Below are 24,493 nucleotides of genomic sequence, written 5' to 3'. Positions count from 1 at the left end.
TCTGACCCACGGTAGCCTCCAGGGCCCCAGACTCACGAGAGAGGCCAGGATGGAGCCCCCGATCCAAGGACTGAACCTCCTCTCCATGGTGCTGTTGCTGGCAATCAGCTTCAAGCGCATGCTCTACAGAATGCAGAGAGAGAGAAAAGAGGTGTTTGCATAATAATAATAATAGTAATAATAATAATAATAATAATTTTTTATTTATACCCCGCCCATCTGGCTGGGCAGGTGTTAAAACAGGCTTGTCCTGCCCTCTGCAAACCAGTGTTATAACAATACTAAGGTGCGCACACATAGCAGGCCACAGGCAGCCGATCTTTCGAAACTAGGAAATATTCAGTGGGGGAAAACCAGGCACTTTGTTTTAGTACGCGGAACAATCCTGAAGCCATCTTGGCTCTCTTAAGGACCCCAAATATTTCTCTCTCTCTAATTGTTATTAGATTTTCTGTTTTACAATTTAGAATGCTCATTTAAACATCCTTAAAATATAAACTTTAGAATAGCTTTGGAAGTGGATAGAGGCTGTATTTTCTATTACTGCATTTCCTAGTACTAGGGAACGATCAGGAGCTCACCAAGTTAGTGGCTAAATATCTCTGTTTGGTTTCATTTGCCATTGAAATACACTGCAGATGTCTGACTTCCCTGGAAACCAAGAGATGTAACGATAGACTGCTCTGCCTCCTTTTTTCTGGGGAAGTGGTAATTCTGTATTGATTTGTTTTGGATGTTGTATGTGATACCAATAAAGGTTTTACGATACAATACGAGATGACATTTCCGAGCAAAAAGCAATCGACACCATAGAGTCTCCCCTCTCAACCGAATGGGCCAGAACATCCCCCCCTCTCTGAACTTGGTTTAGGCTGGATGACCCTTTGGGTCTGTTATGTATTGAGTTGAATAGGATCCAAAATGCAGCAGTCTGATTGGTCCTAGAACAACAGTATTCAGAATGTAGCAGTCTGATTGGTCCTAGAACAATAGGACCCAGAATGCAGCAGTCTGATTGGTCCACAGGAGCCACCCAATCCAGCTCCAGGTGGAAGTGAATCTGCAACCTGATTGGCCTACAGGAGAATCCCGGAACTAGCCAATCACGTGGGGCCTATTGTGTAAATAATGTATATAAAGCAGACATTCTGGGGGAACTTCCATTCCTCCTCACCACTATGAGCTGAATAAAGAGCATGAAATCCACTCTCGACTCTGAGTATATTTCAGGGTCCCACCAGACTCTGCGGTTCTGTGACTCCATTTGCCTGCTGAAGAGCTCTGTGTGACTCCAAAGACTGTGCAGTCTTACGCACAGAAACTCACCGGTGGCGTTTTCTGAGAGAGTTCCCGGTTGAGGCGGTCTGTGAAGCCTTGCAGCAAAGTGTTTCCCCCAGTGACGATGACACTCCCGTAGAGACCCTTCAGAAAAAGGATAGGTGTTATATTAGCAGCCGGGTTTTTTTGGTGGGGAGGGTCCACCTTCGAGTTCCTTTAACAGGGAGGAATCTTCCCTTTTTGCAACCGTCATGTTGTGGGTCTCCGGTCAACAACTCCCATGCCATTTTCCCCACATTAACCCCCTAGAGCGGGGACCCCCAAAGTGGGTCAAAACACCCCCTGGGGGGGCAGTGGGATGACCTAGGGGGGTGCCAAGAGGCAAAGGGGACTAGCAGGGGTGTTGCTATAGGTGTAAAAAGCTGTCACTGGAGGCAGCCCGCCCATTTTGTTGAATTAACTTAAATAGTTTTAATTGGATTTTGAATAAATGCGCAATTCATTCTTACCGTTTAGAATTTTATTGCTTCATTTTCTTTGTGGGTCATGCAAAGCATTTTTTTTTTAATTTACTAAACGTCTCTTTCCATGTTAAGGGGAGAGAGGATATCTGAAAGGTCTAATAGCCTATATTTCCATGCTTCACTTCAGCATGTTTTGTGAATATAAATATCTGCTCGGGTTCCCTCACTGAAGAGTAGGTGCCCCAAACTTGAATCTCGGCACCCAGGAATTCTCCTTTCTATGTTTTCGGTTGGGACGCAGGTGGTGCTGTGGGTTAAACCACAGATCCTAGGACTTGCCGATCAGAAGGCTGGTGGTTCGAATCCCCGCAATGACGGGGTGAGCTCCCATTGCTCTGTCCCTGCTCCTGCCAACCTAGCAGTTCAAAAGCACGTCAATGTGCAAGTAGATAAATAGGTACCGCTCCGGCGGGAAGATAAACGGCGTTTTCGTGCGCTGCTCTGGTTTGCCAGAAGCGGCTTAGTCATGCTGGCCACAGGACCCGGAAGCTGTACGCTGGCTCCCTCGGCCAATAAAGCGAGATGAGCGCCGCAACCCCAGAGTCAGCCACAACTGGACCTAATGGTCAGGGGCTCCTTTACCCTTTACCTTTACCTATGTTTTTGGTTTTGTTTTGTTTTTGCAACAGCAGAATATACCGGAAGCGTTATGAACCGAAGCAAAAATAAAGGTGGTGGGCTGGTTTTGTGCATTCCCTGGCCAGCTCCCCTTTCCTCAGAAGCTCACAACTACTTGGCCCCAGACCAGAAACCCTAGCAGGGGGCAAGGTAAAAGGTAAAGGACCCCTGGACGGTTAAGTCCAGTCAAAGGCGACTATGGGGTTGCAGCGCTCATCTCGTTTTCAGGCCGAGGGAGCCGGCGTTTGTCCACAGACTAAACCGCTACTGGCGCATGGAGGACCGTGACGGAAACCAGAGCGCATGGAAACACTGTTTACCTTCCCGCTGGAGCGGTACCTATTTATCTACTTGCACTGGTGTGCTTTCGAACTGCTAGGTTGGCAGGAGCAGGGACCGAGCAACGGGAGCTCACCGTGTCGTGGGGATTCGAACCGCCGACCTTCCGATGTGGTTTAGACCACAGCGCCACCCGCGTCCCCTACTAGGAGGGGGCAGAGTTAAGGTGAGGGGAGACAACTCACTGGCCGGATATCGATGTCACACATCCCGATGCTGGTCGTGACCACGTGACCAACCCCCAACATTGTGTTCCCAGACAGGCCCTGGAGAGAGAGAGAGAGAAAGAGAGGCGCAGAGATTGAGGGAGTTTGGGGTGTTTAGCTTGGAGAAGAGGAGACTGAGAGGGGGTAGGATAGCTCAATGGCGTAGCGTGGGGGTGCAGGGGGGGCCGTCCGCACCGGGCGCAACATCTGGGGGGGCCCCCGCTAATCTAGTGGAAGAGACTCGAATGCTGAAATCCACGGGTTAGGGGGCGCAAATTACTTGCCCCGGGTGCTGACAACCCACGCTATGCCACTGGGATAGCCACCTCCGAATGTAGGAGTACAGATATCCAGAGTGTGGGGGTCAACTGGGATTACTATGAGGAATTATAAGATATGCATCAAGCCATTGTGTCCGTGATGAAAGCATGGCGTTGACTGGGTTTGATTCATTGACAATAATTTCTGATCAAATCCCACAAGCCTCTGCACCTCAGCAATTTGCTTTCTCTACCCTGACAGGCACGTATCAGCATTCTGAAACACAGGCCAGTTGTTCATCAGGCATCCTCAGTACATAAAGATAGAAGGTAGCTTGTTAATCGTTCACAAGGAGATGGTAAATACTACTTATATTTCCTCTCCTGTTTATTGCTGTTTATGACCTCTGGGTTTGCTGAATGCATGCCTCCTTTTAGTTCTGTTCTATTTACTCTGAACTACATATGCATTCTCAAGTAGGAAATTAGCTCTTTGTAATTTTAACTTTTAACTTTGTCCCCTTTTTTGAAATGCTCAGAGGAAATCTGATTGATTCTTACGAACACTGTGTAAAAAGTTCTTTTGTGAATAAAACGACCTGGGCCGAGGGGTGGAGAGGGTATTATTATACGCACTCCTCCCAAAGTCTTGCTGGTCAAGCCTCATGTGTATTCTATTAATCAGAGTCCAATTGTTCCTTGCTTTGGGAACGCCGCCTCCGAATATCTGAAGGGATGTCCCGGGGAAGATGGAGCAAGCTTGTTTTCTCTTGCCCCAGAGGGTAGGACTCGAACCCATGGCTTCAAGTGACATGAAAGGAGATTCCGACTAAACATAAGAACTTTCTGACCATAAGAACCGTTTGACAGTGAAACAGATTTCTTCGGAAGGTGGTGAACTCTCCTTCCTCGGAGGCCTTTAAGCAGAGTTTGGGTGGCCATCTGTCAGGGATTTTTCAGCATTGCAGGGGGTTGGACTAGATGGCCCCTGGGTGTCCCTTGCAACCCTAAACTAGCAGTGGTGCCTGCTGAAAACATATTTGTTTAGGTGAGGCCGTCTGGATGTTTAGGAAGCCGACACAGTTTTTAATCTATTTTAACTTTCCGGAAGTCCTACATTATTGTTGTTAGTTCTTCCTACAGAAAATCCTAGTGCAAATTATCGGTTTGCTTTTTTGCTTTTCTGCAACTGCTTTGATTTCCGGCCTCCCCCCCCCCCCATAAATTTAATTCTGAATAAGCAATAAATGTTTTCTGAGGCTACACCCCCTCCCTGAGCCCCCTTACCTGGTAGACCCCCCCCCCGATTTCAATGGTAATAGCTTCTGAGTCGCTATGTTTGGGATTGCGCCGTTCATCAGTCAGAACTCTGCACATGCTCTAAGCCTCTGTGTGCATTGAGGAGTTCTTTTGTTTTGCAATCAAGCGGTGTGCCGATTTTTCGAAAGCAAATCAATATATAGAAGCGGGCGCAAACTCCCCAGCCTTGCCTTGCTCCTTATTTCATCTTCTGGCCCCCTGCCCGCTCACCTTCACGTTGGAGGGGTCGAAAAGCCCCTCGGGGATACGAAGCCTCTCTGCCCCGTAGTCTGTGTTGTAGCCGTTGGGCATTTCGTAGTGGACGGTGGGCATCTGTGCGGCCACCCTGCTCGGGACAAGAGGGTGAGGGCACAGCCGGATTTACGTATAAGCTAAACAAGCTATGCAATGACAAACCCAGACAGCATCTTAAAAAGCAGAGACATCACCTTGCCAACAAAGGTCCGTATAGTGAAAGCTCTGGTTTTCCCAGTAGTGATGTATGGAAGTAAGAGCTGGACCATCAAGAAGGCTGATCGCCGAAGAATTGATGCTTTTGAATTCTGGTGTTGGAGGAGACTTTTGAGAGTCCCATGGACTGCAAGAAGATCCAACCTCTCCATTCTGAAGGAAATCAGCCCTGAGTGCTCACTGGAAGGACAGATCCTGAAGCTGAGGCTCCAAGACTTTGGCCACCTCATGAGAAGAAAAGACTCTCTGGAAAAGACCCTGATGTTGGGAAAGATGGAGGGCACAAGGAGAAGGGGACGACAGAGGATGAGATGGTGGGACAGTGTTCTCGAAGCTACGGTCATGAGTTTGACCAAACTGCGGGAGGCAGTGGAAGACAGAAGGGCCTGGCATGCTCTGGTCCAGGGGGTCACGAAGAGGCGGACACAACTAAACGACTAAACAACAACAAGCAAGCTATAGCTTAGGGCCCCGCTCTCTTGGGGGCCCCTAAAAAACTTAAAGGAAAATAAACTGGATGTACAGTTTCAAAATATAAGATACAAAACAAATAAAATAAAACCGACATACAGCAAAAGTGTTTTGTGTTGTGTAGGGTCCTGTTTGTTAGATGCAAATGGTTTTAGATACCGAAATTTTTGCTCTATAAGACTTACTTTTTCCCTCCTAAAAAGTAAGGGGAAATGTGTGTGCATCTTATGGAGCGAATGGAGGCTGCGCAGCTATCACAGAAGCCAGAACAGCAAGAGGAATTGCTGCTTTCACTGCATAGCGATCCCTCTTGTTGTTCTGGCTTCTGAGATTCAGAATATTTTTTTTTCTTGTTTTCCTCCTCCAAAAACGAGGTGCGTCTTGTGGTCTGGTGCGTCTTATAGAGCGAAAAATACAGTGCCTATTAGGTCCATAAATGACCATATAGCATATATTCATCACAAAAAACAGCAACAACTTGTTGTTGACAAAGGACAGCTGGACATTTAAAGGGCCCCATTACCTTCAGTAGCTTAGGGCCTCATCTAACCTAAATCCGGCCCCGTGCACAGCATGCTTGGATAGAGAGAATTTTTCTTCCCTCTCTCCTAACACTGGACATCCAACGAAGATGAATGTTAGAAGATTTTTTTTTTTTAAGTCATTCATAACACAGCACACAGATGGACTGTGGAACTCCTTGCCTCAGGACACAGAGATAGCCACCCACTCGGATGGCTTTAAAAGGGGGTGGGACAAATTCATGGAGGATGACAGGATTCCCTTCTGCTTTCACATCAATGCTCCTGGATGTGGGATAGATCAGCTTGCTTAACTCTAATGCACGCATGAAGGGGTTAAAACCATAGAGCAAGCCACGCTATTTCAGCGCCTTCTGGAAACGTTATTGTTCAGACAGGCCTGTCCAGATCTTTAGCATCACAGAAATGTAGAGTTGAAAGGGACCCAAGGGTCATCTAGCCCAACCCGCTTTTGCCCAATGCGGCACTCGAACCCACGACCTTGAGGTTAAGAGTCTCGTGAGTCTCTTGCTCTACCAACTGAGCTGGCACGAGTTTCAATCTGTTGGGATTTCTTTTGGCCTATTGTTCTTTTAACTTTGTCTAAAGTCTTACATTATTACGTTGTTTCTCACTGTTGATTTCATTGGGGGTTTTTTTGGTGGGAGGGTTTCCCCATAAGCCAGCTTCCCCTAACCTGGCTACTTCCAGCTGCTTTGGACTACAACTCCCATGAGCCTCAGCCATGGAGGTCACCTTGTTCATAGTTGTCAACCGTCCCTTATTTGGCGGGACAGTCCCTTATCCCAGTGCCATGTCCCGCTGCTGTCCCGTATTGATGATGTCCCTTAAATTTCCTGGGTTTCAAAGGAAGCAGCTCCTCTCCCTCCCTCCCTGCCGGCCAGGGAGGAGGGAGGCTCCAACTGTGTTGCTTGGCTGCGTTGCTCACCCAATAAGGAGTCTGAGAACGACTGGGGGGTGGAGCTTGCATGCCTTGTGCCAATCAAATCGGCCGCCTTGCCTGGGGACTCGCCTTTGCTCAGCGCTTCCCAGCGGAGAGGGGATGGTGGTTTTCCTTGCTGCATCCCCTTTGCCGGGTTGCTGTGCTGTGGGAACCACCGCTTGAGGCTTCGTTTGGCTGCTGGCTGGGCTTTCTGCCTTTGGCTCCGAGGGGCTCAGAAGTCGAACATACCTGTGCCCTGAGAATCCCTTATTTTGGCTGCTGGTCCCTTATTTCCGAGGCTGCTGGTCCCTTATTTTCAAACCTGTAAGTTGACAGCTATGCACCTTGTTATGGATGGCCGACATGATGTTTCCTGGACTCGAGTTCAAATTCATGAGTTGAGGTTCGAGGGTTGGACTGGATGACCCCTTCCAATTCTACAAGTCTGTGATTCATGAGATCTGGGAAACTGGGTGCTTCATCCAAGAAAGATAATGCTGCGTCAGTCTCCCAAGTAGCACAGGAAGCTCTGTCGTTCTTGCAACCTGGCTGCCCGTTTTTACTTTCGCTGAGTTTCCACAGGAGAAACATGACTCCCCACCGTGATGCAAATCTATTTCTGTCCTGTAGCCTCTGCACTGAAGGGTCACCTCCACTTTGTCCCCCAAATTGCCGTCCTTTTGCCTCCCTCAAATCTAAACCTTCCCCTGACGCGAGCAAGTCAGCTATATTCTGACTTTCTATGCAGCGGTACCTTGGTTCTCAAAATTAATTCGTTCCGGAAGTCCGCTCCACAACCAAAGTGTTCCAAAACCAAGGCGCGCTTTCCCATAGAAAACAATGCAAAACGGATTAATCCAATCCAGACTTTTTAAAAACAACCCCTAAAACAGCAACTTTACTTGCTAACGAGGCCATGGACCCCTAAAATGAAAGCAATAAACAATGTACTGCAGTCACACAATCCATCCATCAGGAGCTGAACTGGGTTCTACATGGTCATGAAAACAAAACAAAAAGAGCCGCAAAAGCAAAAACGCAAAATAAATAGCAAAAACAGGCAGACCTCAGTGTTAAACTCAAAATGAAAGCGTAACACTCAAAACGGAGCATGTTTGGCTTCCGGAAAAGGTTCACAAACCAGAACACTTCCTTCCGGGTTTGCAGTGTTTGGGTTCCCTGCGAGAAGTGAGGTTACAGGGAACCAGGCAGAGGGCCTTCTCGGTGGTGGCGCCCGCCCTGTGGAACACCCTCCCACCAGATGTCAAGGAAATAAACAACTATCTGACTTTTAGAAGACACCTGAAGGCAGCCCTGTTTAGGGAGGTTTTTAATCTTTGATGTTTAATAATAATAATATATTATTTATACCCCACCCATCTGGCTGAGTGTCCCCAGCCACTCTGGGCAGCTCCCAATCAAGTGTTAAAAACAATACAGCATTATTGCTTTTTCAAAATTATTATTATTCGTATTCTGTTGGGAGCCGCGCAGAGTGGCGGGGGAAACCAAGCCAGATGGGCAGGGAATGAATGAATGAATGAATGAATGAATGAATGAATGAATGAATAAATGGGTTGCCGACAAAGGTCGGTACAGTTAAAGCTCTGGTTTTCCCAGTAGTGATGTATGGAAGTGAGAGCTGGACCATAAAGAAGGCTGATCGCCGAAGAATGGATGCTTTTGAATTCTGGTGCTGGAGGAGACTCTGGAGAGTCCCATGGACTGCAAGAAGATCCAACCTCTCCATTCTGAAGGAAATCAGCCCTGAGTGCTCACTGGAAGGACAGATCCTGAAGCTGAGGCTCCAAGACTTTGGCCACCTCAGGAGAAGAGAAGACTCCCTGGAAAAGACCCTGATGTTGGGAAAGATGGAGAGCACAAGGAGAAGGGGACGACGGAGGACGAGATGGTGGGACAGTGTTCTCGAAGCGACCAGCATGAGTTTGACCAAACTGCGGGAGGCAGTGGAAGACAGGAGGGCCTGGCGTGCTCTGGTCCAGGGGGCCACGAAGAGGCGGACATGACTAAAAGACTAAACAACAACAAATGAATGGTGATGATGATGATGGTGACGATGAAAGGAAGGAAGGAGTCGCCCCAGCCAAGTTGGACAGAAGCAACGGATTCTCCGAGGTGAACACCCAAATTTAAGCCCTCTCTGCCCCGCAACACACACAAACCCTGGTCACCAAACCCATCCCAGCTACTCACTGTTCGTCGTAAGGAGAATCTGAAACTTGCAGCACAGAGGCTTGGAAATCTTGTATGACCTCCTGGTGGGGGGTGAAGGTTTAGCAAGGGAATAAAGAAAAATGACTTATTATTCATTTGAACCCTCTTCTCCCAAGTCCTAGTCCTAGCTTTCGGACATACAGGTCCTCTTTTTGGGGGGCAACGGGCTGTCATCTCTTAGCACCTCCTGCCCCCCAAAACACACACCCTCAGATGTCCCAGCTCTCAAAATCGTGCCCCTCCCCCTCTCTCTAGGGACCCAGGAGTCCTGACTCCCCAGCTCTCGGTCTTCTCCCAAGGAACCCCGGTGTCCGGCGAGGTCTCTTACATTGCACATGTAATTGTGCCACGATTTGCTGACTTGAGGAAACTTTTCCTTCTTCTTCCAGTTTGGGGGTGCGCCTTCGCGGACCGGCTCCTGCAGGGAACCAAATTGGGGAGAGAGAATTAAAAAAAGAGGGAGTTGGCTACCGACGGAAGAAGAATGGCAGACAAAATTAGCAGACTGCGCAGAACTGGATAATATGACAGGAAGGATTCGAAACCTGCGGGACCAGAGATTCGCAGAAGATTGGAAGAAATATACAAGTTATTTGAAGAGCCACTGTAATCAACAAGTTACGCTACAGGAAGTTTCGTAAGGAGAAATATATGAAATATTGCAAAGAACAGAAAGAAAAGAGGTATTATAGTTACGAGATTTAAAAGTAATAGTGAAAATAAGAAATGTAAATTAAGTGAATAGATTGGAAAATTTCCAGATATGATTGATGGAAGTCGAAAATTGTATAAAATGTAAAAGTACATTTAATTATTGTTGAAAATGATATGTTGAATATATATATATATATATATATATATATATATATAGGAGTTGGCGGACTTTTATTCATGGACTGGTTTTTTTATCTTAAGGGCTGCCCATGAAGGCCAGGGCAAGCTTGTGAAATAAAAATAATTAAGGTCTTATATAGATATATAATAAATGTTCATAAATGTACCAAGCAAACACGTACATAAATATATAAACCACATGTCTGGAGCAGCACAGGAAAACAGCCCTGGAACCATTTTGACCCCCAAACTGACCAAATGTTTTCTCTGCAAGGTCGAAGGAAAATGGAAAAGCCTCCCCATTGTCTTTTCCTTCACAACTCCTGTCCTAAGGGTATGTCTGTGTATGAATAGGGTGTGAGCCTGTGACCTGGCTCAGGAACTAAGTATTTGTCATTGCAAAAGACTGGCCAGGCTCCCCAGGTAATCCAGTCAAGTGAGCATTAACAGGTGACCTGCCAGACAGGAGGTAAACAATGCACTCAGATTTCTGTTGTAGACCACCCTTACTGTGATGTGTCTGGGGAGTGGTCTTGAGCTACACCTCTTTCTGTGATGTATGTATGATGTTTCTGGGGGGGGGGGTCTTGGACTCCAGGGTGGGCAATTTAAAATGTCTATATAAGGGTGGGCACACCTGAGTTCTGGGTCCCCCTCCTTCTCCTGCGGGTGAGGGGATCACCCTGTTGCAACAGTTCAATAAAGATCCGGCTTACTAGCTGCTTTGCTTCTCAATATTCTCTGGTTGGCCTCTGTTATTTTCTCTGACCGATGGAGAACATGCAAAGAACTTTATAAGGGCTCTTGTGTCCCCCATAAGGGAATAAGGGCAGATTTTCATTTATTACACTTGTTTTCTGCTGCTCCCAGAGAGGAACCAACAGATTCAAACGGCAAGGAGAGATTCTGACTAAACGTTAGGAAGAACTTTCTGAGGGTCAGAGCCATTTGACAGAGGAAAGGGGTTTATTAAGCAGAGGTTGGATAACCACCTGTCAGTGATTTTTTAGCTGTGATTCTTGTGTTGAAGGGGTTTGGGATAGATGACCTTTGGGGGATCCCTTCCAACTTGACAATTCAATGACTGCATGTGTTAGACGAGCACTTCCATGAGAAGGTGTTGCAGGAATTTATGTATAGGTTGGGGGGGTTGCCCCTCCAGCAGATATCATGCACATGCAGCCCACTACCAAAATCAGCACAATCACTTTTGTGCCTTTTGTGATTTCTCCCCGCAAAACACTTCATCACAGTTTCTTCCTATCTATTCAAAGGGCCTTTGCTGCAGGATATCAAATGTAAGAATTCACTGAGCAATGTATCTCTGTACTGGCTCACAGGGAAAACTTCAGAAATGCATATAGACCTGTGAGCTCAGCTACTCAGCAGCCCCTCTGCCTGAGTGATAATCCCTCCTGATACCTGAGTGCCAGACAGGTAGCCATGCCAGAAATAACAAACCCAGATGAAGGCAAATGGGTGGTATTAACTTGGCTGGGAAACAGGGAAATGTAAAGATCTCTTTTCTTACACTTGATGGGTGTTTGGTGGAGGGCAAGGGGAACCGTGGGGCAGGGTCCAGGATGCTCAGATTACAGCCACCAGACCTCCCCTTTCATGATGTAACCCTGATGTAGTTGGGGGGGGGGTGTAACATGGGGATAAGCAGCTAATAAAAGTGAAATATACTCAGAGTCACAAAGTGATTTCATGCTCTTTATTCAGCTCATAGTGGTGAAGAGAAATGAATGAATGTCCCCTCAAAGTATCTGCTTTATATACATTATTTACACAATGGGCTGCACATGATTGGCTAATTCTGGAATTCTACTGTAAGCCAATCAGGTTGTGGATTCACTTCTATCTGGAGCATGATTGGGTGGTTCCTGCCAACCAATCATATTGTTGCATTGTTCTAGGACCAATCAGACTGCTGCATTCTGAATCCTATTGTTCTAGGACCAATCAGACTGCTGCCTTTTGGAGCCTATTGTTCTAGGACCAATCAGACTGTTGCAGTTTGGATCCTATTCAATTCAGTACATAACACCCCTCCCCTCTAAGTTCCAGTCCTGCCCGGGAGGTCGCATTCATAGTCCTCAAGGTACGCCGGCGGCCTACGTGTGCGTTGCGGCCTGGGGTGTTCCCTGGTCCGGGGTTCAGGTTCTGGCTCGTGTTCCAAGGATGCTGGCTGTGATGGGGCTGTTTGGTCTGGCGCAACCTGCTCGCTCAGTCGTAGTTCTGGTTCTGGTGTCCTTTCGGCCTCACGGGTCCTCTCTGTATTTACTGATTCTGCCTCTCCTGCTTGCCCCTGCTGCTCTATGGGCCTCACTGCCCCACTGTTCCCTTGGGACTCCCTTGACCTGTCCTCCTCCTCCTGGTTTTCTCCCGGGAATCATCGCCGTATCTGGTCGCAGTGGCGGCGCCAGCATTGCCCCCCATCTGTTAGCACCTCGTACGATACGGGGCCAGTGACCCTGGTGACTGTGGCGGGTACCCATGCAGGGCCTGCCCCAAAATTCTTTGCGTACACTGGGTCCTGGGCCTCGAAGGTCCGGGGGTTCCTGCCTTCCCCCACCCCTACCTCATCCTGAGCTCTATCGGGGTGAAGGCGGTCCAATCTGATTGCAAGGCGCCGACCCATTAGTAGTTCAGCGGGGCTCCGGCCAGTCGTTGAGCTGGGGGTGCTATGCTGTGCTAGAAGGAATGTGGCAAGGCGGTACTCCCAATCCCCTTGCGTCATGCGGCGAAGGGTGTCCTTGGTGGTCCGCACCATGCGTTCTGCTTGGCCATTGGTGGCTGGGTGGAATGGCGCCGAACGGATGTGGCGGATGGCGTTCTGCGCTGTGAAGGTTTGGAATTCTCCTGACGTAAATGCAGTCCCGTTGTCTGAGACGAGAGTGTCAGGGAGCCCGTGGGTTGCAAACAACCTGCATAGTACCCGGATGGCTGCAGACGTAGAAGTGGACGGTACCAGTGCGACCTCCAGCCATTTGGTGTAGGAGTCCACCACTATGAAGAATGTTTTCCCCTGAAAGGGGCCAGCGAAGTCCACATGCAGGCGTGACCATGGTGCTCGGGCGGACTCCCAGGACTGGACTGGGGCCCTTGGGGGATCTGGGCGGGATTCTTGGCAGGCCTGGCAGTGTTTGACCCAGGCCTCTATCTCTCCGTCGATCCCCGGCCACCACACATAACTCCTGGCCAGAGCCTTCATTCTTACTACCCCTGGGTGTGTCTCGTGTAGGGCTGTGAGGACCCTTTTGCGGAGGGGCTGGGGAACAACGACCCTGCTTCCCCATAACAGGCACCCCTTGTGGGCCGACAGTTCATGTTTGCGGGTTGTGTAGCCGGCGAATTCTGGCCCGGGGCTGCTGCTGGGCCATCCCCTCCACACCCAGTCCAGGACCTGGGAGATGACCCTATCTTTCTTGGAATGGTGTGCAACTTCTTGTGCCTGAATGGGGCGGTCGGGAAGCAGCTCCAGGCTCATAACCTCTTGTTATGGTCGGGGCCTGTTTCCGGTAGTGGTAGCCTGCTGAGGGCGTCCGCATAGCCCATCGCCTTCCCAGGGCGGTGAATCAGTGCATACTGGTAGCTGGCAAGGAAAATTGACCACCTGAGGGCGCGAGGAGACAGCACTTGGGGGGGTCTGCTTTTCAGGGGCAAACAAGCCCAGCAACGGCTTGTGGTCAGTCACCACAGTGAAGGGCCGCCCGTACAAGAAATCATGGAATTTTTTTACTCCCTTCACGATTGCCAGACCCTCCTTGTCGATTTGCGAGTAGTTCCGCTCGGTTTCGTTGAGTGTCTGGGAAAAGTATGCCACCGGTACCTCTCTTCCATCCGGGAGTTGGTGTCCCAGGACAGCGCCAATGCCATAGGGTGAAGCGTCGCATGCTAGCACAACTGGCAGCCTCTCGTCGAAGTGTGCCAAGACCGAGTTTGAGACAAGCAAGTCCTTGACTGCCTGGAATGCGGCCTCCTGGCGCTGGCCCCACACCCAAGGAGCCCGCTTGTCCAGGAGTCTGTGTAGGGGCTCCGCTACCGCCGCCTTGTGGGGAAGGAAGGAATGGTAAAAGTTCAATAGTCCCAAGAAGGCCTGAAGTTCAGTCTTGTTCTTGGGCGCTGGGGCATCACAAATGGCCCGTACCTTGTCCCCAGTTGGGTGGACCCCTTCTGCATCCACCATAAATCCCAGAAAGTCCACCTGAGGCACTCCTAGTAGACGTTTTTCCCGCTTCACCTTGAGACCCGCCGTCTGGAAACGGTGCAGAACGGTGCAGAGGCGGTCCTCAAACTCCTCTGGTGTGGGCCCGGCAATCAACACATCATCGAAGAAGGGGGTGACACCAGGAATCCCTTTAAGGAGAGAGTCCATTAGATTCTGGAATATGCCTGGTGCCACGCTGACCCCGAATTGCAGCCGCTTTACCCTGAACGCTCCTCTGTGCGTCACAATCGTCTGTGCCTCTGCTGTAGCCTCATCTACTGGCAGCTGTTGATATGCTTGGGCCAAGTCCAGCTTGCCAAAAATTTTCGACCCAGCCAGGGTGGCAAGGACATGGCTGACCACTGGCACTGGGTATGCATGGGCCGTGAGGGCCTTGTTTATGGTACATTTGTAGTCTGCGCAGATGCGGACCGAACCATTAGGCTTGACGGGTGTGACGATTGGGGTTTCCCAGGGGGCATTAGGCACCGGCTCCAGCACTCCTTGCTCCACGAGTCGGTCCAATTCCTCATCTATACGGGGTTTCAGGGCGAACGGGACCTGGCGGGCCTTGAGCCTCACCGGTCGTACTGCAGGGTCAAGCTGTAGAGCAATGGGGGGCCCGTATACTGTCCCAATTTCCCATCGAAAACCCCCGGAAATTCCTTGCATATGGCGTCCACGTCCACTTGTAAGCTCATGTGGTTCACCCCGGTGATGGCTAGCCCCAGTGGTCCAAACCATGCCAATCCCAGTAAGCTAATGTAGGGGCCCTTGACCACAAGCAAGTCCAGTTGCCGCGTCCGCCCTTGGTATTGCACCCTGAAGGTCCCCACCCCCATTGTGGGGACCTTACGTTTCTGGAAGTCCCGGAGGGTGAATGGGGCCGGCCTGAGTTTGGGACCCCCAGTAGGGCACAGTTTCCTTAAGGTCCTTGCCGAGATTATGGATAGAGTTGAACCCGTGTCAAGCTCCATGCGGCATGGGGCCCCCTCTATCCGTACCTCTACATAAATTTTCTCTACGTTGGGGTGGGGCAACTGGTATACCTGGAAGTCTGTGAGCTCCGTTGAGTTGCCTTGGTGCGTTGGGCCCCGGGACCTGGGGCTCTTGGATGGGTCATCTGATGCCTGGTGTCGGGTGGGCCGAGCCCGACACACCCGGGCGATGTGTCCCAATTTTCTGCACTGCCTGCACTCTGCGTTGCGGAAACGGCAGGTCCTCCTCTCGTGACTTTCTCCACAGCTTGCGCAGTTCCCTCCTTCTCGTTGAGGCAGCTGTGGTATGTGGGCTGCTTGAGTGCGCTGCTGTACTCGGTGCTCCTCCTCCCTGTCGGATCCTGAGTCGTTGGTGAGGTCTTCGTGGTGGACCCTCGGTTGGGACGGCTGGCTCAGCCGTGCCTCTTGCGTCGACCTCTTGGCAGCTTCCGCTGCCAGGGCCTCCTCCAGAGCGACCTGGAACGTTAGGTTCTTCTTAGCGTAGAGGCGTCGTTGCAGCTTCTCATCCTTCAGGCCACCGACGAGGCGGTCCCGAAGCATGTTCTCCAGCTCTGAGAAGTTGCAGAACCGGGCAGCTTGGCGGAGAGAGGTCACAAACCCAGTTATGGTTTCCCCAGGGGCTTGCCGCTTTGCGTAGAAGGCATTTCGACGAGCCACCACTGAGGGTTGCGGCGAAAAGTGCCCCTTCAGCTGTTCCATTATTGTTTTGTATGGAACAGTAGCGACGTCTTCAGGGGCAAGGAGAGCCCGGGCGATTTCAAATGTCTCCTCTCCGCAGACGCTGAAGAATATTGCCCTCTTCTTGGCGTCTTCTTCGTCGGTGACCCCTTTGGCTTCGAGGAGGAAGGTAAAACGGGAGGTGTACGCTTCCCAGTCTCCAGATGCTGGGTTGAACGGCGAGAAGCTGCTGTCGGTTGCCATTCTGAGTTCCTTGTGTCCCGGAGCTGAAGCCTGGATACACGGTGCGAGGCAGCGGTGCGGCAGGTGGCGGTGCTGCGGTGCTGTGTGTGGCAGTCAGCTCAGCGGGATCCCACCTTCGTCGCCAGTGAAATATACTCAGAGTCGCAAAGTGATTTCATGCTCTTTATTCAGCTGATAGTGGTGAGGAGGAATGAATGAAAGTCCCCTCAAAGTATCTGCTTTATATACATTATTTACACAATGGGCTGCACATGATTGGCTAATTCTGGAATTCTACTGTAAGCCAATCAGGTTGTGGATTCACTTCTATCTGGAGCATGATTGGGTGGTTCCTGCCAACCAATCATATTGCTGCATTGTTCTAGGACCAATCAGACTGCTGCATTCTGAATCCTATTGTTCTAGGACCAATCAGACTGCTGCCTTTTGGATCCTATTGTTCTAGGACCAATCAGACTGTTGAAGTTTGGATCCTATTCAATTCAGTACATAACAAAAAGTTTGGGTTCTCTTTTGTTCGGGGCTTCCATCTTGTTCCACCTGGTGGCAGGTGGGAGTCCTGTCGCGACAGTCTTAATAAAGACCAAGCCTACTGGCTTTGCTCTGGTATTCCTGGCTAGTGTCCTTGTTTTTTGCCCAAGGGGGCCCTCAGATTTCTCCGTTAACAAAGGAGGAATTCTTTTAACTGGACAAATTTGGATAGGTGCGGGCTTTAGAGATACACAGAGCTCCTCATCGGAGAGGCTGGTTTGTTCTTACCGAGAGAGCAAGCAAAATGGATTTCTAAGGCAGGAATCTTTCCTCTGGTCTAGATCAGGGCCTAAAGTTTCACTCCAGGGTGCACAAGGTTTGTAACCCGTATACTTATAAATTTATAAGCCAGGCTTCCTCAAGTTGGTGCCTTGTTTAGGGCTACTTGGTCTCTGCCCCCGTCACCTCGCCAAGGCCTCCATTTTCTGCTCTCCTGCGTCCTGGGGACACTGACATGAATTCTGCACCAAGGAGCCTTCTCAAAGCCAAGCGGATGCTGCAGCTAAGCCCTGGGTCCCCGTCCCCGACTCTGGTTAGTGACGGAACAGGAAGGGGGCAATACCACCTTGGCAGCGATCATGTAGGGAGGGACGATCTCGATGTTCATCTCCTGGAAAAGTTCCCGGCACTGCATGGAGATGAAGTCTCCGGCCAGAGGGGATTTGACGATTCCTGAAAGGGGAAGGGAGGGAGGGAGGGAAAGAAGTAAGGAATGATGCAAACAGGAGAGCTGTGAGCTTTCTGTTCCTGCAGATCACGACCCCTTGGCTCCTCTTCCATCCCCTCCTCTCTGCATCCTCTTCCCAGACCAGAGAACCACCTCGCTGTTTCTGCAGATCAAAGAGGTCTGGACTCCCGCCTCCCAGAATCCTTTGCGCCCATGCATCACTCCATCTCAAGCCACCCTTTTTAATATCGTTACTTTGACAGTGACCCGGAAACTGCAACTAATCCAGAATGCGTCAGCTAGACTGGGGACTGGGAGCGGCCGCTGGGACCACATAACACCGGTCTTGAAAGAACTACATTGGCTCCCAGTACGTTTCCGGGCACAATTCAAAGTGTTGGTGCTGACCTTGAAAACCCTAAACGGCCTCAAAGGCCCAGTATACCTGAAGGAGCGTCTCCACCCCCATCCTTCAGCCCGGACACGGAGGTCCAGCTCCGAAGGCCTTCTGGGGGTTGGTTCCCTGTGAGAAGTGAGGTTGCAGGGAACCAGGCACAGGGCCTTCTCTGTGGTGGCGCCCTCCCATCAGATGTCAAGGAAATAAACAACTATCTGACTTTTAGAAGACACCTGAAGGCAGCCCTGCTTAGGGAAGCTTTTAATGCTTGATGTCTTTTATACTTTGTTCCCCAGAGTGGCTGGGGAAACCCAGTACAGATAAGGCCCCTTACATAGGTAAACTGGTTCCAAGTTGTTAAGGGCTTTGCATAACAATAACAATACCCTGAACATGCCTGGGAGCAAACAGGTAAACAGTGCAGATATGTGAGCACAGGTGTCATATGCCGACAAATGCAACTTTAAAAAAGCTTTTCCTAAAAAACGTACAGCTACAAAAATAGAAAGGCAATCACAAAAAAAAAAAAAATAGATATCCCTTCTCCGACCTTGTTGCAGGATGTAACCGTCATGAACCGGGATGGCGGTCGTGTGTGTGGCTCCACTGTCCAGAACGAGTCCAGTGCTCCGCCCATTTGCAAAACTGGGGGTCTGGAGTCAAGGCTTCATCAAGTCAAACTGTGTGGGTGGGGTTTTTTTGGGGGGGAGTTGCGGCGCTCATCTAGCTCTATAGGCCGAGGGAGCCGACGTTTGTCTGCAGACAATTTTTCCGGGTCTTGTGGCCAGCATGACTAAGCCGCTTCTGGCGAACCAGAGCAGCGCACAGAAACGCTGTTTGCCTTCCCGCCGGAGTGGTACCTATTTATCTACTTGCACTTTGGCGTCCTTTCAAACTGCTAGGCTATCGCAGGGATTCGAACCGCCAACCTTCTGATCGGCAAGTCCTAGGCTCTGTGGTTTAGACCACAGCGCCACCCGCGTCCCTTTTAATAATACAGTGGACGTACATAAGAGATAAGTATAAAACTTTGATGACTCTGGCAGGGTTAGAATAACCCTGTTAGAACAGTATTCGGCAAATTTGTAAAGGAGATAAAACACGTAACTTTAGAAATTATTTGATACTTACCAACGAAGTGAAGGGAAGTCCGATGCTCGGTGGAGCCCAAAATAACTGTGTATTATATATATGTGTTTTGTAACTGCTATGTTATATGCAACGTATGTAATCTTTGTATATATGTATAATGAATGGAAAACCAATAAAAACTATATTTGAAAAATAATAATAATAATACAGTGGACGCTCGGGTCGCGAACGTGATCCGTGCGGGAGGCACGTTCGCAACCTGCAGCGTTGCGTCTGCACATGCGCAGGTGCGATTCGGCGCTTGTGCGCATGCGCAAAGTGTGACTTAACACTTCTGTGCATGCGCGACTGCCAAAGTAACCCGTTCTGGTACTTCCGGGTTTTGGCTCGTCCGTAACCTGAAAAAACACAACCTGAAGCATCTGTAATCTGAGGTATGACAAGAAGAAGAAGAAGAAGAAGAAGAAGAAGAAGAAGAAGAAGAAGAAGAAGAAGAAGAAGAAGTTGTTAACTGCTGGAACTGCCCGCCACTGGATATTTTGGAGTAGCAGAGAGGGGCTGGAAGAGTAATCTGTCTTGTTGTTGGGCTCAGGCGGGGAGGTAAAGCGAGCGAGCCTTGCTTCCCCTTAGGATACGCGGTGAGGACGGCCGTCTTGCAGAGGAAGAACGCCGGGATGCTATAATGCTCGAACATCAGTTCCGTCAGCTTCTCACGCTTGGCCCTCGTGTTCCACTGCAAGAGAGGGGAGGGGGCAAAGCGTGAGGGAAACAGAGGCAGGCGGGTTCACGTCGCACAAGAGCAGGGGATTTATTCAGTTGGGATTCCTGCATTCCAGGGGGATGGTCTAGATGACTTTGGGGGTCCCTTCCAACTCTACGATTCTTTGATTTGGGGGAGCGGGACATTGCAGGATACCTACCGGGGCCTCGGACATGAGCACCGGGTGGAGGTTCGGCTCCGATTTGATGTGCTTGTTGTAGGTGTGGTCCAAAATGGCTTGAAAACAGTCCCAGTCTTCAACTGGGGTAGAAAGGAGAATTTGGACAGTGTCAGGAATGGACCCGCCAACAACACCCTTTCCAACAGTTCTCCGTCATTTCAGGGACTTCCCACTAGAGGGCGCCATCCACTGAATCAGACGTTACAGTGCAGTTTAGTGGGGGAATAGTGACACCTGTGGCTGTTAAAGGAATAGCCAGCCAATGCGCTTCAATGCACATTAGCAGTTTCCAAGTAACTCCAACGCACTGGGGGTGCAGCTCAACTGAGGCTGTCTGCCTGGCGACGTCTTGACGTTTATGGGGAAGGTGGGCTTTTATGGGGGGGGGGGTCTTCATGGCTAAGAGGTACAGATTCTGCAGTTCAGAAGAGCAAAAGTGGGGACAAACTGTTGTGCAGTTAAACCAGTTTCACCCCTGTTTCAACAACTCCCAAACAGGAGTAGGAAGACCGGCCAGTCTCCACACTCTCAGTTTCTCATTTCTACCAACTTTAAATTCAGCCGCCCAGATTTTCTACTTCAATTTGCAACTGTTCAAAGGAAAATGTGCTCAGGAAAATTCGCCCGGAATTAAGGGCAAATTTCTCCTAACAAACCCATTCACCGTATTTGGAGTAATATATGCATTTTCTGAAACAATTTCCTCTAACATAACAAATACCTGCAGGTGGTTTTTCACTAGTATAGTCCTTTCCCTAAGCTATGCATTTCTGTAACCGCTGGCCGGTTGGAGAAGCAGATTGCAAAATACAGGGACTTGCAAATTTCAAAGGCTAGTTTTAATTTATTTATTTTTAGAGTGAGAGGATAGATTTGCCTTTAAACATGAGCTGAAATGAAATCCTTCCCCCATTCCTATAAATTATCCCAACTAAACATAAGACCATAATAAGAGGTGGCTGAATCAGGCCAGTGGCATCTCACAAAAGCCAACCAGATGCCCATTCTGCGAAACTAGCAAGCAGGATTCGAACACAAGACCAACACCATGAATTTCTCTTTCAAAGCCAGCCAGGTTGGTGGCCTCCAGTGGCAGGAAGTCCCAAAGATTAACCTGCAGGAAGAAGGACTTTCCTCGCTCTGTCCTGAACTCTGGGAATTGTAAAGCATCCAGGCCAAGGGTTCCCATGGTTCGTGTGCCACGTCAAGGACACCACCCCAAACTCTTTGCCCTCCCCATAGCTGCCATGCCCCATACTCATTCCGTTCTTGAGGGGCGAGATGACCTCCGTGTTCTCCCGGGGGACGTGCAAGGAGTTGGTGTCGATGTAATAAACCTTTCCGGATTTTTTCTCCTTGTCTCCATCCAGCTCCATCGCCGACTCATCATGAGAGAGTAGCCCCACGGTGGTAGGGAAATCTGCCTACAAAAAGAGAGGTGGGGTGGTTTGGGAGGGGCGGAGGAGCGTCGTCCCTCCACAGCGGCGTAGCATGGGTTGTCAGCACCCGGGGCAAGGCAAGTAATTTGCGCCCCTAACCCCTAACCTGCCGCCGCTGCCAGCTTCTTCTTGCTGCTGCCTGGGCTGGGGTATTTACGATAAGGTAGCCATGGCGGCGGCGGCAGGTCCGTGTCAGGTGATCTGAGGCGAGTTGCCGCTGGCGCTGCCACCCAAATGATGCTGCTTGCCCGGAGGAGGAGGGCAGAGAGGCGAGGAAAATGCAACATGGCCCAGCAGCTGCTGCAGCGGCGGCGGTGGGGCTGTGAGGAGGGGCTGCCTGGCGCGCCCTCCATGGCAGGGACCGCGGCCAGCACTGAGAGCCGCTGCCTGCCGGACGCCTTCAGCCCGGACGAGCGCACAGCTCGTCGGTTCCGCGAGACATGGGGCTCTGCTACAGCCTGCGCCCGAGGCTCTTCGGCGACTCCGGAGGCAGCGAGCGCCCCCCCAGATGTTGCGCCCGGTGCGGCCGGCCCCCCCTGCACCCCCCACGCTACGCCACTGCCCCTCCAGCCTCCCTCTGTTCCTTCCTTTTTCCATAAAGTTTGATTTTATGAGGTCCAGCTCCGAGGGCCTTCTGGCGGTTCCCTCGCTGCGAGAAGCCAAGTTACAGGGAACCAGGCACAGGGCCTTCTCGGTGGTGGCGCCCGCCCTGCGGAATGCCCTCCCACCAGATGCCAAAGAGAAAAACAACTATCAGACTTTTAGAAGACATCTGAAGGCAGCCCTATTCAGGGAAGCTTTTAATGTTTAATAGCTTATTGTATTTTAGTGTTTTGTTGGAAGCCGCCCAGAGTGGCTGGGGAAACCCAGCCAGATGGGCGGGGTATACATAATAAATTATTATTGTTGTTGTTTTTTCATAAAACAATAATAAACTAAACAAAAATGGAAAGAGAAAAGAAAAGGTAGCTCTTAACTCTTATTTCCCACAGAAATGGGGTCTCACCTGGGACCGCCCTTTTCACAATTCCTCTGGTGAAAATAGGGATATCCCATTCCAGCATGATAATTTTACTATTTATACCCCGCACACGTCTTACTGGGTAGTCCCAGCCACTCTGGGCAGCTTCCAACATCAATAATAATAATAATAATAATAATAATAATAATATATTTATACCCCACCCATTTGGCTAAGTTTCCTCAGCCACTCCTAATCGAGTGCTAAAAACAATACAGCAACAAAAAGACATAACAAAACATTAAGCATTTTATTTTTAAGAGAACCATCCCTATAGAGCAGGCATGGCCAAATTTGGCCCTCCAGCTGTTTTGGGACTACAATTCCCATCATCCATGAACGCTGGTCCGGCTAGCTAGGGATGATGGGAGTTGTAGTCCCAAAACAGCTGGAGGGTCGAATCTGGCTATGCCTGCTATACAGGATTGCCTATACAGGACGGCTCGGGAGTCAGATAGACATACCCCTCCAACGTTTCTCCAATGAAAAATAGGGGTGTCCTAAGGAAAAGTGGGGTGTTTCAGGGTCAAATCAGAAATCAGGACGGCTTCTCTAAATCAGGGGCGTGCCTGGAAAACAGGGAAACTTGGAGGGTCTGTGTTTTCTTCTCCTGGCCTCCTAACCTGGGAGGTCTTCGCTTCCCAAGGTCCTTCACCAATAATCCTAATAAAGGCCCAGAGTAGAAGATGCCAAGGAAAATAAGAGAGGGAGAGAGAAAGGAAATAAAGGAATGAATGCGTGCACAAAACTCCATGTGTGCAACACCCCCTTTCTCTCCCCACATCTCTCTCCCCCAGCCCCTCAAGCTCACAATGCCTTTGGTAAATGACCTGCAGGAAAGACTCTGCAAACCGAAAATGGAGACCCTATTTGTACCTTTGCGGTGCATGGAAATCTTTCGATAAAAGCATTTTTTAAAAAAAGAAAGTAATAATAAGGAAGAGAGGTATAGATTCTGGGGTGGGGGGCGGAGAGAGAAAGGAAAAGGAAAAAGAGATAAAAAGGATTTCTAGTTTCCCCGTACCAAAAATTTATTCTGAATATTCGCTCTAGGATGGCACCCAGCAATTCTACCAATAGGTAAAGGTAAAGGGACCTCTAACTATTAGGTCCAGTCGTGGCCGACTCTGGGGCTGCGGCGCTCATCTCGCTTTATTGGCCGAGGGAGCCGGCGTACAGCTTCTGGGTCATGTGGCCACCAGGACTAAGCCGCTTCTGGCAAACCAGAGCAGCGCACGGAAACGCCGTTTACCTTCCTACCAGAGCGGTGCCTATTTATCTACTTGCACTTTGGTGTGCTTTTGAACTGCTAGGTTGGCAGGAGCAGGGACCGAGCAACAGGAGCTCACCCCGTTGCGGGGATTCGAACCGCCGACCTTCTGATCGGCAAGTCCTAGACTCTGTGGTTTAACCCACAGCGCCACCCGCATCCCAATTCTACCAATACTTTCCCAATATTCAGTCCCAAAATATGTCAAATGCACTCATTTTTTGCAAAGGGGTAAAGAGAGCATTCACCTCCACAGGCATATACCTCCACATGCGGCGGGAGTGCCCCAAAATCCAAACATTCTGGACAACAACCATATGAGAAATACAGTGGTGCCTCGCAAGACGAAAAGAATCCGTTCCGCGAGTCTCTTCGTCTAGCGGTTTTTTCGTCTTGCGAAGCAACCCTATTAGCGGCTTAGCGGATTAGCGCTATTACCGGTTTAGTGGCTTTTAGCGGCTTATCGGCTTATCGGATAAGCAGCTTAGCGGCTTAGAAAAAGGGGGGGAGGGGAAAAAACAGCAGGAACTCGCAAGACCTTTTCGTCTTGCGAAGCAAGCCCATAGGAAATTTGTTTTGCGCAGCACCTCCAAAACGGAAAACTCTTTCGTCTAGCGAGTTTTCCGTCTTGCGAGGCGTTCGTCTTGCGGGGCACCACTGTAAGTAAAATCACCATCACCCCAGAATTACATCTGTAATTAAAGGTAAAGGTACCCCTGCCCGTACGGGCCAGTCTTGACAGACTCTGGGGTTGGTGCACCCATCTCACTCAAGAGGCCGGGGGCCAGCGCTGTCCAGAGACACTTCCGGGTCACGTGGCCAGCGTGGCAAGCTGCATCTGGCGAGCCAGAGCCGCACTCGGAAACGCCGTTTACCTTCCCGCCAGTAAGCGGTCCCTATTTATCTACTTGCACCCGGGGGTGCTTTCGAACTGCTAGGTTGGCAGGCGCTGGGACCGAGCAGCGGGAGCGCACCCTGCCGTGGGGATTCGAACCGCCGACCTT

At 50.0% G+C, this 24,493-nt stretch overlaps 1 protein-coding gene across 1 annotated transcript in view; it reads right to left on the bottom strand.

The window, feature by feature from the left end:
- ACTL6B (actin like 6B) overlaps positions 1–24,493 on the bottom strand; it is a 32,043-nt gene that overhangs the window by 1,400 nt on the left and 6,150 nt on the right. Inside the window, exons 3-13 of the mRNA XM_083706900.1 lie at positions 21,018–21,183; positions 19,739–19,839; positions 19,454–19,551; positions 18,277–18,371; positions 17,228–17,334; positions 9,494–9,583; positions 9,145–9,206; positions 4,756–4,870; positions 2,945–3,025; positions 1,327–1,422; positions 37–123 (exon numbers count right to left, since the gene is read on the bottom strand). Of these exons, the coding sequence (XP_083563026.1) occupies positions 37–123; positions 1,327–1,422; positions 2,945–3,025; positions 4,756–4,870; positions 9,145–9,206; positions 9,494–9,583; positions 17,228–17,334; positions 18,277–18,371; positions 19,454–19,551; positions 19,739–19,839; positions 21,018–21,183 (1,098 nt within the window). The remainder of the gene's footprint in view (positions 1–36; positions 124–1,326; positions 1,423–2,944; positions 3,026–4,755; positions 4,871–9,144; positions 9,207–9,493; positions 9,584–17,227; positions 17,335–18,276; positions 18,372–19,453; positions 19,552–19,738; positions 19,840–21,017; positions 21,184–24,493) is intronic.

The sequence above is a fragment of the Podarcis gaigeae genome (genome assembly GCF_964106915.1).
Source record: "Podarcis gaigeae genome assembly, chromosome: 13".
Classification (NCBI taxonomy): domain Eukaryota; kingdom Metazoa; phylum Chordata; class Lepidosauria; order Squamata; family Lacertidae; genus Podarcis; species Podarcis gaigeae.
This window is presented reverse-complemented; position numbering and strand designations above follow the sequence as displayed.